At 43.6% G+C, this 18,542-nt stretch overlaps 1 protein-coding gene and 1 long non-coding RNA gene across 2 annotated transcripts in view; one reads left to right on the forward strand and one right to left on the reverse strand.

Annotated features, from left to right (window-relative positions):
• The window catches only part of PRKCH (protein kinase C eta), a 245,017-nt gene extending 234,017 nt beyond the window's left edge, over window positions 1–11,000 (reverse strand). Inside the window, exon 1 of the mRNA XM_032246108.1 lies at window positions 9,917–11,000. Within this exon, the coding sequence (XP_032101999.1) occupies window positions 9,917–10,279 (363 nt within the window). The 5' untranslated portion in view covers window positions 10,280–11,000. The remainder of the gene's footprint in view (window positions 1–9,916) is intronic.
• Window positions 11,001–14,193: 3,193 nt separating this feature from the next.
• On the forward strand, window positions 14,194–17,921 carry LOC116528697. Its single transcript, XR_004259152.1, has 2 exons — window positions 14,194–16,686; window positions 16,730–17,921. It is a non-coding gene; the product is annotated as an uncharacterized LOC116528697 (long non-coding RNA).
• The last annotated feature ends 621 nt before the right edge of the window (window positions 17,922–18,542 follow it).

Genomic DNA, 18,542 nt, shown 5'->3' on the forward strand with positions numbered 1-18,542 from the left:
CATGATTCTCAACAAAAATTTCCTGTCTCATAAAATTCTTTAGCATAGCACTTAAACACTACTATAGCCAATACCCTTGGGCTCATTCCTCCATCTCATTAAAATGTCTGTCCTACAGTGATTTATAGTATTTGTCATCACCCTAGGTGGATACATAGACTGGTGGCTACAGACACTGTGGAACTATAATGCTGTAATTGCCGTACTAGTGGGAATGGCTTCTAGCAGTGGGATTCTCAGTTTCTCTCTGACTTGACATAACAGAGCCACAACTTACAACCATTCCATAGAACAAGGAGTGCGTTAAATCCAGAAATACAACTGCATGGCTTGAAATGTATTTCCTTAAGGCTGATTCTAGACCAAGAAAATAATTCCAACATCACTAGCAATGCCATACAAGACACTTAGATGTGAGCTAAATCCTCTCCAACCCTGAGCAATTTAGATTTGGACCAATTTAATTCTTAGGAGTTACTAACTTTGATAAGACATAATTCATTTCGACAGCTTAAAGCCAAACCAATTACTCCAAAAGGGAAGAAATTATGTAATTGCCTAATACATGGAAACACAGGCTTTAGAGATGTAAAAGTCTGTAGAGATGGTTTAGTGCAGCCCCCTCACAATATAACAGGGAAATGAGACCCCGATAAGTAGAGGCTTGCCTAAGTTCACAGCTTGAACCCAGTTCTTCTGACTCCCATTAAAGTACAGCATTCCCATATTGCTGGGAGTTGTATACTGAAATAAAAAGAGGGGTTTTGTTTTTGTTTTTTCCTTTTTTGAGACAGGGTCTCACTCTGCTGCCCAGGCTGAAGAGCAGCAGCTCAATCATAGCTCTTACTGCAGCCTGCAGCCTTGAACTCCTAGACTTAAGCAATCCTCCTCCCTCAGCCTCCCCAGTAGATGGGACTACAGGTACACACCACCACGCCACCCTGGCAGAGTTTGTCTTTTTCTAATTGGATAGTTAATACAATACTAATTTGCAGTAAAGGTTAACTCTCCATATATTTACTAGTAAGCTAGCTTTCTCTGAAATCCTAGGACACAAATATTTATGTAAGTAAACATCTAAATATACATCTAAACTAATGTCTTTTATAAATTAATAAATTATTACATATCTAAATAAATCTATCTATATTTTTGTAGATATAAATAGATATTAATAGACATTAAAAGTGTGTTTATCACACTTCTCACAAGGTAGGGCAGGCTTGTTCAACCCACAGCCCATAGGCCATATGTGGCTCAGGACAATTTTAAATGCAGCCCAACGCAAATTCATAAACTTTCTTAAAACATTATGAGATTTTTCTGAGGATTTTTTTTAAGCATATCAGCTATCGTTAGTGTTAGTGTGTTTTATGTGTGGCCCAAGACAATTCTTCTTCCAACATGGCCCAGGGAAGCCAAAAGATTGGACACCCCTGTTAAGGACAACAGTAATGCTTTGGCTGGAACTTTGGTTCCCACAATCTGGAAACAAAGGCTTGAGCTACAGTGTCAAACAACACAAAAAATGTCCCAGGTCCAAGCAAGTATGAGTCAAGAGGGTTGTCTTCATAATAGGGAGTGTTGCAGTCTGTGGCAAACTGGACCAAACAGCACCAAATGCCTTCAGTTTCAACGTTAAAAACACCTGTGCCAAATGAATATACCTACAGGCTGTCTGCAGGCCTAAGAGCTATCAGGCTTTTTGTTGTTGTTCTGAATAAGATGATCCTCCTGCTTCAATATCTATGATTATTTTACGATCTGTACAAAACTTAAGGTATTTGATGGTTCAAATATAGTGTTCCTACTTTCTGCCTCTGGGAGTCAAAAGTTCTTTTGCAGTTCATCTGTTCACAAGCATGGAAACAGTTTCCTCCCAAACTTTCCAAAGGTGGAAACATTTCTGTGGGTCAGGAACATTTACCTTTCAAAAGGGCATCTATGATGTCTCTCTGGGAAATTACCAGGTCAGAAGTTCCTTTTCTTCTTTTGAGGAAAGATTGTTCACAGTCATTTAACTGAAGCAGGCTGTGGCTCTCTCTGTTGGATCCTTAAAAGTCAGCTCTTTGTTTTTCCTCCAGGAAGATGTTCCTGACCTCTCCGACCAGGGGCTTACCTGCCTCTGAGTGCTTCTGTAATTCCCTAGTTTCTTTTGTTTGTTTTTTACCCTAATCTACCTCTCCCTTGGAATTACAAGACTTATGAAGGAAGGGCCATGTGCATCCTGTCCACTTGACTTTACAGGATAGAGCACAATGCCTGGTACTTAGTACACGCTCAGTAGTGGACGGATGCTCATCTAGGGCTTGGCATTTCAAATAGAAACATGTAATAGTCTGTCAGAGTCACTACCACAAGAGCAAAGCAGATGAATCTTAGTCAATCACCCAAACAACTGTACCCCAAACTCTCTGTGACCAGGGTCACATGCTTCCATTAGAGGCCAATCCATTAATACATCCGTTCTTTCAGGATGGAGGAGACAGCAGAAAAGGTGATCTCAGGATACTGAGGGAACAATGAGGAGGAGGACCAAACCCAGACTGGTCCTCATCTGGCCCCAGGCACATCTGGGACAGCTGTCTGGGTAATTGTTGACTACAATAAGACCTGAAGCACAAGGAAGAATTAGTAAAGCGTTCCTCCTTTTGAGGAACTGAAAGATGTTCATTGTGACCTAAGCACAGGGTATGGATTTGGGGAAAGGTAAAAGAAAAGGTTCAAGAGGAAAACAGGGGCCAGATCATGGAGAACATCCTATACCACTTTAAAGACTCTGGACTTTGGCTGGGTACAGTGGCTTCATGCCTATAATCCCAGCACTTTGGGAAGCTAAGGTGGGCAGATCACCTGAGATCAAGAGTTCAAGACCAGCCTGGCCAACATGGCAAATCCCTGTCTCTACCAAAAATATAAAAATTAGCCAGGCATGGTGGTGCATGCCTATAATCCCAGCTACTGAGAGGCTGACACAGAAGAATCACTTGAACCTGGGAGGAGAAGGTTAAGTGAGCTGAGATCGTGCCACTGCACTCCAGCCTGGGCAACACAGAGAGATTCTGTCTGAAAAATAAAAGACTCTGGACTTTACCTAAGAGCAGTAGAGAATCACAGAAGAGTTTTTTTTTTTTTTTTAGACGGAGTTTCGCTCTTGCTACCCAGGCTGGAGTGCAATGGGGCGATCTCGGCTCACCACAACCTCCGCCTCCTGGGTTCAGGCAATTCTCCTGCCTCAGCCTCCTGAGTAGCTGGGATTACAGGCACGCACCACCATGCCCAGCTAATTTTTTGTATTTTTAGTAGAGACGGGGTTTCACCGTGTTGACCAGGATGGTCTCGATCTCTTGACCTCGTGATCCACCCACCTCGGCCTCCCAAAGTGCTAGGATTACAGGCGTGAGCCACCGTGCCCGGCTAGAAGAGTTTTAATTAAAGAATTGACTATTGGCTTGGCAATTGAGAAAGACTATTTTGGATACAGTAGTGATAGGAGTGGAAAACAATGGACAGGGATTGAGTTTCTACTCAGGCTTCATTTTTATCACATTCTAATAAAGTGGAGCTAAGAAGTCAACACAAAAGGGGAACACAATCTAGTTGACTGTTTTTTTAGCTTTTTTTTTTTTTAATTGAGACAGGGTTTTGCTCTGTCATTTAAGCTAGAATGCAGTGGCATGATCATGGCTCACTGTAGCCTCAACTTCCTAGGTTCAAGTGATCCTCCCACCTCAGCCTCTGGAGTAGCTAGGACTACAGGCATGTGCTACCATGCCTGGCTAATTTTATTTTATTTTTGTGGCGATGGAGTCTCACTAGTTTACCTAGGCTGATATCAAACTCATGGGCCCAAAGGAGCCTATCACCTTGGCCTCCCAAAGTGCTGGGATTACAGAGGTGAGGCATAGCACCTGGCCCCAGTTGTTTAATTAAATAAAAAAGGACTACCAAGAATCCCAGGCACCTCTATTATTCTATACAAATGCTACTCTTCTCATAAAAATGCACCACACTTTTACCATCACCACTAATCACCATTCTAAACACTTACTAGATACCAAAACTTCACTAAGAGTTGCATAAGATAAAATGATTCATGTTCCACCCACCAACCTCATTCCTCTCCAAGGCTGAGGTACAACCTTTTAAATGCTGATGTCTTGCTTCTGCCCCGACTTTAACATTTTGGGCGTGAAAATTACAAGTGAAAAACATTACAACGTCTTACAATTTAAAAATCACAGTCTTTTAAAATGACATAAGAGCAAGGAATTTTTCCACACACAAGGTTTTCAATCCATTACCATATTCAAAGAACAGAGCAGTCAGGCCAAGTCTTTCAAGCACATATTTGGGTATCACTGATTGATTTAATAGAGGAATACTGTTCATCTGGTCACTCCTCAACTATTTTCACTTATTTCTTTTATAAAGAGGGAAAGATGCTCCCAAAATACTTACACTTTACTTGTTCCCCAGTCACATAAAATTTCGTTTAACAAATATTTAATCCTTACTATGTCTGAGGCATTGTGCCAGGGTTAGGACAGCGAATAAGAAATGTGGGTCCCTGCCCTCAAGCCATTTCTAATCTAAAGGAGGTAAGTATAATAAGCAAACTGATTAACAAAACGATCTCAGAGAGCAATGAATGCAATGAACGACAACAAGATAATAATGCTCTCCAAGGGGAAAAATAGCTGAGCCACAACCTGTTGGTGATAAGAAGCAGCTGGTCCCACTGCAGCAAAATTCTTCTTACAATGAAACTGAAGACACTACATAGCCAATACAATTCACGTACACAGAAACAAAATTCCCTCAAGATTCTAAAATACGTCTTTTCCCTAACACACTGTGGATTGACCAGTCAGTGTTAGACACGCCTTCCAATTGGTTCAGAAAAAAATAAATCATGAGAATAAATAACTGTACTACTAAGTACAAAATGGACCACTAGATAGACAATCTGGAAGAATTTTGGTGCTATAAATTCGGACACCTGGATCCAGGAAGGAAGAGAAAAGATAACCCAGGACTGTCCAGTAGTAACCTGGCTACCTCACCTGACAGGACTGATTACAAAACAGGTACCTCACTGAGAAACTGAAGAAAGCAGCCCTCCGGGGCTGCAGAGAACACAATGTCTTCGAGAGGGTTGAACCAGGAAAACAGCCTGGGATCTTGCCAAGCCGGTCCTTCCTTCCTGAGGGGGCGCCAAGGTCTTTCCATGACGCAGCCTCCAGCTCCTCCTGCCTCCTCATATCCCCAGCCCTCTGCATTAAGCATTAGATGTTGGTCCCCATTTTGAAGGTCAGCAAATCAAAAGCAAATACACGAAAGAAGAAAATAGGGTTTTAACAGAGGCAATTCTTCCATTTTTGGAAGCCAGAGAAATTATGCAAAATAAACATGTTCTAGAAGCAGCAGAGAAAAACTGACAGTGATAATTTAGAAAATGAGACCATGTCCAAAAATCAGAAACTAATTGGTTTTATTGTGATTTCATTTTTTCTATGCTTCTACTCTCATAAATATTTTCTGCACTAGAGAGGAAATGTAGTTTTCAAGAGTCAGACTTAGCTCAACTGAAATTCTGTCATTTACTAGCATCTTACTTAACATCTTGAGTAAAATATGCATAAGTCCTTATTGGTTTTTTCCCCACAATTTTATTCAGGTATAATTGCTATATAGTGACATACTTAAAGTGAACCATTTGATAAGCTTTGATATATGTATGTAACTGTGAAACCATTGCCACAATCAGAATAATAAATATATTCATCTCTCCTAAAAGTTTCTTCCTCCATTGTAATCCACCCCTTCCTCACCTCCAGTCCCCATTTTTAGGCAACCACTGATCTATTTCCTGTCGCTATAGACTCCTTTTCATTTCTAGAATTTTGCATAAATGAAATCGTACTTTTTTGCCTAACTTCTTTCATTCAGCATAATTATTCTGAGATTCATTTCTGTTGTTACATGTGCTCATCTTTTTATTGCTGAGTAATATTGCACTGTATGGATAAGCCACAATTGTTTAAACATACATCTGCTGATTGACATTTGAGTTGTTTCCAGTTTGGGGGTTATTACAAATAAAGATGCTATGAACATTCATGGACAAGCCTTTGTATGAATGGTTTCATTTCTCTTAGTAAATACTAAAGAGTAGGTTATATGGTAGGCATATGTTTGATAGTTTGAGAAACTGTCAAACTATTTTTCAACATGACTGTACCCATTTTACATTCCTCACAGTCGCATATGAGAGTTCCAGGTGCTCCACTTCCTCACCAATGCTTGGTATGGTCAGTCTTACTAATTTTAGTCTTTCTAGTGGGAGCATATTGAGATCTCATTTTGGCTTTAATTTGCATTTCCTTAATGACATGATTTTGAGCATCTTTTAATGTGATATTTGGCATGAAGGTGAGTGCCTATTCAAATATTTGACAAGTTACAAGTCCTTTGTTGGATTTTTAAATTAGGTATTTTTCTCATTATTATTGTGCTGTTAGAGTTCTTTTGTATATTCACATCACACGTCTTTCATTTACATGTTGCAGTTATTTTCTCCCATTTGTGGCTCGGGTTTTCATTTTCTTAAACATCCTCTGGGAAGCAATAGTTTTTCATTTTGATAAAGTCCAACTTACTGATTTTTCTACAGTTGGTGCCTTTTGTACACTATCTAAAAATTTTTTGCTGAACCCAAGGTCACTAAAATTTTCTTGTTTTCTTATAGAAGTTTCACAGTTAAACTCTTATATTTAGGTCTATAATCCATGTTGAATTAATGTCTTTGTATGATGTAAGGTAAGCACCAAGGCTCATCTTTCTACATGTGGCTATCGACTTGTTCAAGCACCATTAGTTGAAAAGATTATCATATCCCCAACTGAGTTGCCTTCTTGGCAGCTTTATCAGAAATCGGTGGATCATCTACATGTGGCTCTATTTCTAGACTCTCTTCTAGTCATTCCACTGATCTGTATGACTCTCTTTACTACAATACCACATTATCTTGATTATGGTCATGTTACAGTTAGCCTTGAAATCAGATAGGGTAAGTCCCCCAACTTGTTCTTTTTCAAAACTATTCTTAGACTGGTCTCAGTACTTTACATTGCCATATAAATTTCAAAGTCAGTCTGTCAATTTCTACAACAAACTTAGAAAGATTTCGATTGAGATTACATTGAATCTATTGAATACTTTGGGAAGAATTGAGATCTTAACCATATTGAATTCTCTCACCCATAACCTACAGCTAACAGCTTCTTATGATCTAGCAAAAACTAAGTCACTAGGTTTTGGGGAGTTTTTTGAACCTGCCACTTCAAGAAAGAGTTTTTTTGTTTTGTTTTGTTTTTAAGTCAGTAATGTGTAATTCCACTTGCAACACATAAATTTATTTTGGAGTAAATTCAATTATTCCACATGTAACTGAATAAACTACACATGTCAATTTAACACACTAAAGATAAATAACTATTTATGTAATCTTAAATTCCAAAAGCACCTTTGGGCCAGGTGCAGTGGCTCACACCTGTAATCCCAGCACTTTGGGAGGTCAAAGTAGGAGGACGGCTTGAGGCCAAGAATTCAAGACCAGCCTGGTCAAAAAGATAGTAAGACTTCATCTCTATTTTTTTCAAGCATTTTTGAAACTATAAAGGATAATTATTTAAAAACAAGCGTGCATTCCATATATTTCTAAATATTTTCTTGACAAGATTTTCTTTAAAAGAAAACAAAAAAGGAACAACACTCTGCTCATCCTTTCTACCCTATCCTCACAGTTCCAAAATACCCAAAACCTTTTCAAAAAACAAACAAAAAAAAAAATCTGCCCTCTAATGTATACAAATGCATGACAAATCATTATTTCCCAAAACCTAGGGAAAAAAAAAAAAAAAAAAAAAAAAAAAAAAACAGAAAAAGCTCTGCCCTCTGATGTATAAAAATACATAACAAAGCATCATTTAAATGTCATCTCAAGGTCATTTAAATGCTGAACTTCTCTGCCAACCAAACACTCGCATTTTCCAAAACACCACCAGTGGGTTATATTAAACATCTAAGTGCAATTATTTCAGACCATTATAAATATTGAAATCTCATTTACATTGAATCTTTTATTCATCCAGTGGAACAATATGCAGCTCTATACATGCCACCTAGTCAGGTAACTGGATCTTCCTACACTCATGCTTCTTAGACACCAAGAAGTCCTCATCTTTTGGTCTTCATGTAGGTCACAGGTTCTCTACCTTGACTGCACTCTGAAAACACCTGGGAAGCCTAAAAGTCAAGATGATGAGGTCCCACAGCCAGAGATTCCTATCGAGAGTCTTTAAAAGAGGGAATTTTTTTAAGGTCCCTGGGTAATTCAAGTGGGTAGATTACATTTGAGAAGGACGAGTCTTGGCTCTCTCAGGGAAGGGATGCGTCTCATGGCCATTGGCCAAGCTGCACCACCATACTTCAGAACCTAGTTCATCTTGAGCTTTGCTCAACGTAACTCCTAATCAGGCACTAACAGAACTCAACAAATCCACTTGGATGTCTAAACTCACTTTTATTTCATATCCAGAAATTCACAGGATAAATGTAAATATCTAACTGTATTTTAGCAATTCCTCTAGTCCCCACTTCTAAGTGCCACAAAGTAAACTAGGCTGAAGACAAATTAACTCAATATAATTTGAGGATTAAGGTTAAACAGTCATTATGGTTTTGTACTTCTATTTAAAAGAAAGGAATAGCTCCATAAGACATCTTTAATTTTAGAGAATATAAGATAAAATTACCAATTCCACAAAGTATAAAATAAATAAAATACCTAAATGAGCCTTCATCACCATCCATCTGATTTCATCACTTGTAAATTTCAAACAGATTTTCAATGCTGATATTGAGTTCAAAACTGACTCCCTCCAGAACTTAAACTATTAAACTCCTGAGAGTCTTCATATAACATACTCCATTTTGCCAAACCAGACCACTTTATTATAATTATCTCAAAGTGGGAATGATAACACCCGCATCACAAAGACAGTGTGAGGATTAGGCAGCAAAAGCATGTTCGCACTGTGTAGAGTCCTCTAGAAGTTTTAATTTATTTACAGCAGAAATTTTGCCTCATGGGAACTATGTGAAAAGCAGAGGCAAGTGGGAAGCTGCGGGTAGCTACACGTCAATACCCAGGAACAAGGGCAGGTGATGGGGGGAGGGAGTGCGGTCAACAACCTCCTAAGGAGTCCTTGCAGCCTCTTCTCAGACCAACAGCAGCAGAAACCCACACTGCAGGGCTCCCACCTAGGACTGAGTTACCTGTAAGTATATGTAAATCTCATCTCCTTGGAAAACTGCTAGATAATAACACTGCCAACGTGCAGACCCCAGGCACTCAGATCCCTGCCAGTGTACCTCTGGGATGTGCAAGCCGAAACATGTGTGCACGTCTGAGCGGCTGAACCAACATGTATCCGTAAACATTATGAATAATACTCGCGAGAATGTACGGCTTTCTCCTAAGTAGCGCTTGAAGCACTTTGCCTAAATCAAATGACTTTCGTATCACTCGCGTGCTGAAAGTTGGAGCTTCATGCCCAAAGACTGGGCGGAAGGGGTGACCGCCCTGGACCCCTGCCCGACTTCCCGTTAGGCCGAGCCGCCATCCCGAAAGGGGATAGTGTTCAAGCCAGCTTCCTGGAGACACACCTGCGCCTGCACACACCCACCACGGTCGCGTCACCAGGGCCGCGGACACCCGGGCGAGGACCAAAGTCTGGAGGGAATTCCCTCAGCCACGGAGCGATGGGAAAGCGGGACCCGGGTGAATTTTGAAAAATAGAAGAGAACCGGGGTTGAGTGGACACAAAGGGAAGGGGTCACCGCTACTCACCCAGCCCTCGAAGGTGTCCGAGGCGCCGGTCGTGCGCAGCAGCTCCTGGAACTGCAGGGTGCAGTTGGCCACGAAGTGGTCGTAGCCCAGGGGCGTCTCGTGGAAGACGGCCAACTCGAGGTGACCGCCGTCGGTGACGTTGGCGCAAAACTCCTCATTGTACGTGGGTTTGTTGGTCTTCTGCTTGGTGCTGGTCTGGCCCACGCGCACCTGGTCCACGCTCACCGTCAGGTAGGGGTCCAGCAGCTGGTGGCCCTTCTTGAAGAGCGAGTGGCGCAGGGACCAGCGGGTGGGCTGCAGCCCCACCGCCTCGCCGATGCGGACCCTCAAATAGCCATTGAACTTCATGGTTCCAGACGACATGCCGGCGCCGCTGCCCCAGCCCCGGGGGGCGGCACTGGTTCGCAGCCGGAGAGCGGGGCGTCCGGGCTCAGGCCAGCCCTCGGGGCAGCTGCAGGAGCCCGGGCAGCTCTGGGGAAAGGCAGCGCCCAAGCGCCCCTCGACCGGCCATTCTGCCTCCTCCGTGGGACTTTTCCCTCCCCTCCTTCCCTCCCTCCCGAGGTGGAAAGGAGGGGAGCCCGCTGCCGAGCCCTCAGCGGGCAGGGGAAGCCCGGCCGTCCCTTCCGAGCGCGCGGCGCTTCCCGGGGGCTCGCGCGGGACTCGCCCCTTCTCCAGGGCCAGGCAGCTCCTCTCTCCGGAGAGCCGGAGCTACCCGTCCGGTGAGCTCCAGCCCCAAGCGTCTCTTCCCCCGCCTCCTCCTGCTTCTCCTCCTGCCCCCGCCTCCGCAGGCTCACGCTCTCCCCCACTCGGCGAACTTCAAACCAGGAAGCAGCTGCCGCCGCCTCATCCCAGGCGAGAACCTCGCGCCGCCAGGTTCCAAGTTCACAGAACCCCTGCGCCCGCTCCCGCGCCCTCCGGACCCCGGGGGAGTGGCGCGCAGCCCGCGCCCGGGCCCTGCGGGGGGTGGATCCCCGCGCACGCCCTCGTGGAGCCCAGTGTCCGCTTGCGCCGCCCTGCGCGCCCTCCTTGTAGCGCCGGGTTTGGCCGTGCGCTGCGGGTTAGGGGCCACCCCGGGAGCAAGCCAAAAAGGAAAGGGTTCGTGGCTCGGCATCAGCAAACACCTGGGGCGTAGGAGACTGGACTGGGGAGGGATGGAAGGTTGGGAGGATGCGGAGGAGGCGCTCCAGCTAGGAACCCGTGCGTTGACGAGTCGCCCGCCCCTCTCTCCCAGCCTCCCCGGTGGGCTAGTGACCCTGCAGGACTGTCCCCAAGAGGCCCTGGCCGGAGGTGGGCACACGGCTGGGAGATTCTTTTTCCTAATCTACAGGGATGGCTCATCCCAGGGTCAGTTTGAATGCATCCTGTTTGTGCGCCTTTCCTACAGAGGCTAATTACACAGTTGTGTGTATGTGTGTGTTTTAATAGGGCAGTAGTAATGGTGGAAATCCTGTTCACCTCCTTCCTCGGAAGGTGTGCCTGGTTGCACAAAGAGCAGGAAAGGTCGGTTCTTCTGGAGACAGACATGGCCAAGAGGTAGTAAGTCTCTTCCCCTGCTGGTGGTTCCTGATCCACCCAGCCCTGCACAGCAAGGGCAGAAAATGTTCACACACACACACACACACACACACACACAGGCTGTCCCCAACACACACGCGGAAGAAATCGCCTCTTCTACGAAGACTCCAGCTTGTTGTATTTGCAGTCAGAGAGGGCAGCCTTCCGATGCTTCCCACCCCGTGGTCCCTGCAGATTTTGTCTCCTGGGTGGGCCTTGTGGACTACTCTGCTATGCAGCAAAGCGCGCTTCCCGAGGGCCAGCCATAACCATTTTGTTTCCCATAAAGCCTAGGCCACTCTTAAGATACTTGGTGACATTCTGTCTTGCCACACTGGCTCCCTTGGAGCTGGTTCGGCTTTCTTTCATTCCTTCCTTTCTTCCTTCCTTCGCTCCTTTCTTTCTTTCTCTTTATGTTTTAGAGACTGCGTTTTACTTTGTCACCCAGGCTGCAGTACAGTGGTGCGATCATGGCTCACTATAACCTCCAGCTCCTAGCCTTACGTGATCCTCCAGCCCCCACCTCCTAAAGCGTTAAGATTAAAGGCATAAGCCCCCGTACATGGCCCCAGCTTCATCTTTCTAGCCCCCTCCTCTAAGGCCCTGTTCAGAGCTTTCTAATTGAGTAGGTTCTCAACGATTTTACATGAGTGCAATGAGGCCTCACCTGTTAATAACTGTACTATACAGAATGAAAAAAAATAAGGACAATGGGCCCGGGGGAGAGGGCCTGTCTTAAAAACACCAAAGCTTCCGTAGAGAACAAGGCAGAGATGCAACATGTCATTCTAATGACACCTTAGCTTTAGGCAGGATTTGTAAAGCATGCTCCCAAATGTCCAGGGGGCTTCTGTCTGGCTTTAGTGCTCCAGGGGAAGAGGTCACATCTACCATGTGGGTCAACTCTGTCACCCTTTTCTCCAAAGAGGAAAGGCTCTAGCTTTAAGAGCCACTAAAGGATTTGCTGCTGTTGGACTTTGGCGCTAAAAGAAAACAGTCCCCGTAAAGAATCATGGTGTGTAGACTTTAAAAGATTTTTTTTAATTGAAGTTAAAATTTAAAAAAAGAAAACAATCCCCAAATGGCAGGCGGCCACACAGCTGCTCTGGGACTGGGATGTGAGGACACCAGACACTCCATCTTTACCCTATCAGTCAGTACCTACCAGGCACTGGGACTGGCAATGGTGACAGAGCAGTGGGTCAAACAGCAATAGTGCCGGCCCTCCTGGGGCTTACAGTCCCACAAGGAGAAAAAACAACAAATTCAAGACGATGTATGTGGAGGGTGCAGTGAAGGAAAAGCCCACGATGCCAAGGGGTGATGCATTATAACTGGATGGGTGGTCAGGGAAGGGTTCTTTGAAGAAGCAAATAGCAGAAAGATCAGCTCATTCAGAGCTCCCAAGAAAACAGATGGTTTGGCCTGTTTGGGGACAGAGAGAACTCTATGTGCCTGGAGCTGAGGAAGGTGAGGGGGAGAGTGGCTGAAATGAGTTTGCAAATGTGGTCACAATGACCAGACTGGTAGATCATAGGAAAGTCTTTGGAGATTATCTGTGGGCAACTGGGTGCCTCTGAAGGCTGTTAAGCAGAGCCAGGGCAAGATGAGATTTGTGTTTTAAATCTCATGGGGAGGAGCAAGGTGGCTCACACCTATAAAGCCAACACCTTGGGAGGACAAGGCAGGAGTACTGCTTGAGCCCAGGAGTTCGAGACCAGCCTGGGCAACATGGCAAGACTGTCTCTACAAAAAATAAAAACTAAAAAAATTAGCTGGATGTGGTAGAACATGCCTGTAGTCCCATTATATTTTTTTAAATAAAATCAAATAGCTCTCTGGGAAGTGGACTAGAAGAAACAGCGTGAGTGTGGGGAGAGCAATTATGAGGCCGGTGCCAAAGTCCAGAGGTGAGAAGATGGTGGCTAAGACTCAGGAGGCGGTGATGGAGATGAAGATAAGTAGATGAATTCAAGAAGTGTTTTGGAAGTAGAATTGATAGGTCTTGGTGACAGATTGAAGGGAATGAGGAAGAGGACAGTATTCTGACTTGCAGAATCTGGCTTGAGCAACTGTGTGGACTGGGGAGCTATTAGAGAATTAAGAAACAGGGCATGAGCCAAGTGCGATGGCTCACCTGTAATCCCAGCACTTTGGGAGGACAAGGTGGGGGGGATGGCTTAAGCCCAGGAGTTTTTTTTTTTTTTTTTTTTTTGAGACGGAGTTTCGCTCTTGTTACCCAGGCTGGAGTGCAATGGCCCAATCTCGGCTCACCACAACCTCCGCCTCCTGGGTTCAGGCAATTCTCCTGCCTCAGCCTCCTGAGTAGCTGGGACTACAGGCACGCACCACCATGCCCAGCTAATTTTTTGTATTTTTAGTAGAGACGGGGTTTCACCATGTTGACCAGGATGGTCTTGATCTCTTGACCTCGTGATCCACCTGCCTCGGCCTCCTAAAGTGCTGGGATTACAGGCTTGAGCCACCGCGCCCGGCAAGCCCAGGAGTTTTAAGACCAGCCTGCGCAACATAGGTAGACGCTCATCTTTACAAAAAAAAAAAATTAAGTTAGCCAGGGCACGCACCTATGGTCCCAGGGAAACCAAGGCAGGAGGATCACTTGAACCTAAAGATTAGCCTGGGCAACATAGTGAGGCCTTGTCTCTAGAGAAAAAATTTAAAATTTGCCAGGTGTGGTGGCAAGTGCCTGTAGTCCCAGCTACTCAGGAGCTGAAGCAGGAGGATCACTTGAGCCTGGGAGGTTGAGGCTGTAAGTGACCCATCATCATGTTACTACATTCCAGCCTGGGTGACAGTGAGATGCTGTCTTTAAAAAAGAGATAAACATGGCAAGAGGAGATTGGGGCAGGGATGAAGAGTTGGGAATGGGAGGGGAGGATGAAGAGTTCAATTCAAAACCTGTCAAGTTTGATATATCTTGATACATTTAAGCAGAAATCTGAAGTGGGGAATTGACTATGTGGTTGTGACACTCAGAGGGCAGTCTCTTAGCTAAAGACAAATTTGGGAACCATCAGTATACAGATAGTAATTGAAGCTAGAATCGTGGATCAGACTCTGTTGTGGGAAGACAGGAAGAAAATGGAACTTGAGAAGAGGATCAAGGACAGAGCCCTCCAGCAACTCCCAACATTTGTGGGTGGAGGAGAAGCAGGCAAGCAGGTTGAGAGGCAGCAGCCAGGGAGGTAAGAGAAAAGCAGCAGTCAGGAAGATGTGGTGTCCAGGTATTATGGAAACGAACCAAAACATTTTCAAGCAGGAAGGAATCGTCAGCTAGGTCAAATGACGCCAAGAGTAGGCAAGGACTAAAGAATGCCACATGGGGTAGGCGCCGTGGCTCACACCTATAGTCCCAGCACTTTGGGAGATTGAGGCAAGAGGATCACTTGAGCCCAGGAGTACAAGACCAGCCTGGGCAACAAAGTGAGACCCCGTATCTACAAAATATAAAAATAAATTTAAAAAAAAGAATACCATGTGGACAGTCCTTAGTAGTCTTTCAACAGTTTCAGTAGGGGGTGTGAGTGGAAGCCTGTTGGGTAGGTTGAGGTGAAAAGGATGTGAGAGAGTGAATGTAGACACCATTTCAAGAGATTTGGCTGGAATGGAAATAGAGTGAGAACTGAGGAAGAAGATGGAATCACTAGAAAAAGGGGCTTGTTTAGAATGAGTAAGCAACGCTGAGGAAAGAGATCATAGGGTTCTGAGATTGCAGGAGAGAATAACATCCAAGACATCGCAAGAGCATGGGCTTTAGTTAAAAAGATGCAGCTATGTTGTGGCTCTCAGCTTGCTGCCCAACATTGCCTGATTGAAGTCACACATTCGATGTGAAGTATTTAAACCCGAAAAGGCTACAGGCAAAACGCAAGCTACCATGGTATTTATCAAGCTACTTTCTCACTCTCTCGCTCGAGTACTTTTTCTGTCCTTCCTTCCCCCTCTCATCACCTGTTGGTTTTGCTCCCCTCTCCCTGTTCCTCATTTTCTCTTCCTGCAACTGGCTTCCTAAATACAGCCAGGGAAGATGGTCGTCAACAGCCCCAACTTCCCACATTCCCAGCTTAATAGCCCCAGCTGAACACGGATCTTTCCAATCAGCATCTCAAAATTAATCTCCAGGAAAACTCTGATTATCTCCATCCTATGTTATGTGACATGAGGTCAGGCAGGAAGCCACACATGGTACAGGCTCTTTGTAAGAAGGAACTGTTTGCCAATATCAATTTCTCCTATGTAACAACTTTTATCCAGAGCTAGTTCTGACCCTGAAAGCGGGGGAGGAAGAGGTTTCCTCTCTCTACACAGGTGGGATCACCCTGATTGCTAGTGCCCTGTATGTGATACATTACAGCAACTATTGCAGTACAGATATAGCTGTATTATAGGTCCTTTGTAGACTAGAGGGTGTTATTCCATGATCACTGTTACTGTTTCTTGTCTTAACAGTATAACTTTAGACTTCTCTGTATATAATTCCTAATACATTATCGAAATGCTTTTTAAATTAATTGGTTGCTTGATTGAATCACTGCCATTTTTAAAATTTCTTAAGGAACAATTTCATATAACTCCAATTCCATTTAATAGAATTAGAGAATTTAGAGAATAACACAGCCAGGTCAAATGTGACCCCATATTACTGTAAAATGGCATAGGCTTTGAAGGGCAATTTGACAGTGTACATCAAAAGCTTCAAAGTAAAATGAGTTCTGTGCTTGAAGAACCAGTTTAGCCATAGTGGAATGGCTGAGTAAATTACAGAATAGCGACTTAATGGAATATTATGTAATTACTAAAATTATACATGATAAACAACATAGAAAAAAACAGTAAATAACATTTGAAAACTAGAGTAAGAAATATAAATATGCTATGAAGTACAAAAAATATGTATACCAAAGGACAAAGAAAGGAATGCAACACAGGTAAATGAAAACAATTTTTAGAGCATTGTACAAATAATAAATGTACTTACTTTAAAGGACTCTGAAGATAAAATAATTCACATAAGGCATTTAATACCTTGCCAGGCACGTGTTACGCTTCAGCTGTTACCTTGGCTTCTATATTATAATTTTCTGAGCATCCACCTGAAGGCACTTGACAAACATTATTCATTTGATCCTCATGACAACCAAATGAAGTGTTGTCATTATCTCTATTTCACAAATAAGGAAACCGAGGGTTGAAAGGTTAAGTGAATTGGATTGCATAGCTAATACCGAGGGTTGAAAGGTTAAGTGAATTGGATCACATAGCTAATACATGGTAGAGCTGAGATTTGACCAGTTTTTGGAAAGACACATATGTAAGCTCCATCCCAGCATGATTCTAATGCATAGTAGGATTGAAAACTACCACTATTACATACTGAGTACGAAGGGGAAGAAGATTGAGACTCTCAGCAAGCAGGAGATAGTGGTTTGCAGGGCAGGGGTCCTAGCAGTGCCTGTCTATATCCATTTCTGAGTATGCAAAGGTACATCTAAATTAGTGGGGCCCCAATGTCCTCCTCATGGGACAAAAAGAACTGAAAAGGTAAGAGATTTCAAAGATATAGTAACATTTCTCAGCATGAAAGAAAGACATTGGTCTCATATTGAAAATGATGCAGTGTTTAGGCAGAATGAGTAAAGAAAGACCCATAACTAGACACATCATTGTGAGGTTTCTGGACTCCTTGATGGATAAAGGAAAGATCTTCAATGACTTGGAGGGAGAAACAGGCAAAGGGAGGGTGGGGTGTTACAGAGGGATGAGATCAGAGAGTGAGGACTTCAGTCAGCCAAAGGGTCCTGATAGCCAGTCTGTTAGGGTGTCAGTGGCTGCACAGCTCATGATGAGAGAGAGAATAAAGGGAAGGAAGCCCAAAGGGGAAAAGTCCTAAGAAGGCAGGCAGATCCAGGAGGCAGGCAGTTCTTCTCGCCCTTCCTTGGGTTTCCCCAAAAGAAGGGCCTTCAATTACTATTTGCCTCAAAAGCCCACTTAAGTAAGACAGATTCCAGGGATTGAGATCAGAACAGAAAAGCACAAATAAAAGTAATCCTCCCATAAAAAGCAATCAAGTTAGTAACACTTTGTACTGACAACTGCCCAGACAGCCCGGTGATCAAGAGCAATGACTTCATAAAACATTTCTGCCACTGCTTTCTAACAGCAAAATCTAGTGAGGTTAAATACTTTATGTATGTAAACAGAACAAATACAGATCTGTCCTATGGTTAATTTATTTTTTGGACGTCTCATCTACTTGAATTTACCCATATTAGAATAGTTTCATTTGAAATCCTTTATATTACCTAAGTGCCTTTCTAGCAATAGTGTGGAACCCTGGAAAACTTTGCTGCCATTCTATTAAACAGATCCACAATAGCCCACAGTTATAGTTTTGTAGATTCATATACAATTAAAAAAATTCATATACAATGAAAAAGACTTCATGCACAATAAAAAACGAGATAAATTATTTAGGGGAGCCAAATCTAACTACATTTAGTCACTGCAAACATTTCTTTGTGTCTACTTCTAACATGTAAAACTAGCATGTCACCAAATTAAGCAAAAATATCTTCCCAAACTAAAGTAATTTAAGCCTGGGAAACATGGTGAGAACTTGTCTCTACAAGAAATTTTAAAAATTAGCTGGGCATGGTGGTGCATGCCTATGGTCCCAGCTACTCAGAAGGCTAAAACAGAAGGATTGTGATGTGGTTTGGCTGTGTCCCCACCCAAATCTCATCTTGAATTCCCACATGTTGTAGGAGGGACCCAGTGGGAGGTGGTTGAATCATGGGGACAGGTCTTTCCCATGCTGTTCTCATGATAGTGAGAGGGTCTCATGTGATCTCATGGTTATAGAGGGGGGATTTTCCCTGCACAAGCTCTCTTTGCCTGCCACCATCCATGTAAGATGTGACTTGTTTATCCTTGCCTTCCACCATGATTGTGAGGCCTCCTCAGCCACATAGAACTGTCAGTAAAATTAAACCTCTTTCTTTCATAAATTGCCCAGTCTCCGGTATGTCTTTATCAGCAGCATGAGAATAGA

This window comes from Sapajus apella, unplaced genomic scaffold, assembly GCF_009761245.1.
Source record: "Sapajus apella isolate SASKATOON/1434 unplaced genomic scaffold, GSC_monkey_1.0 scaffold59, whole genome shotgun sequence".
Lineage (NCBI taxonomy): Eukaryota > Metazoa > Chordata > Mammalia > Primates > Cebidae > Sapajus > Sapajus apella.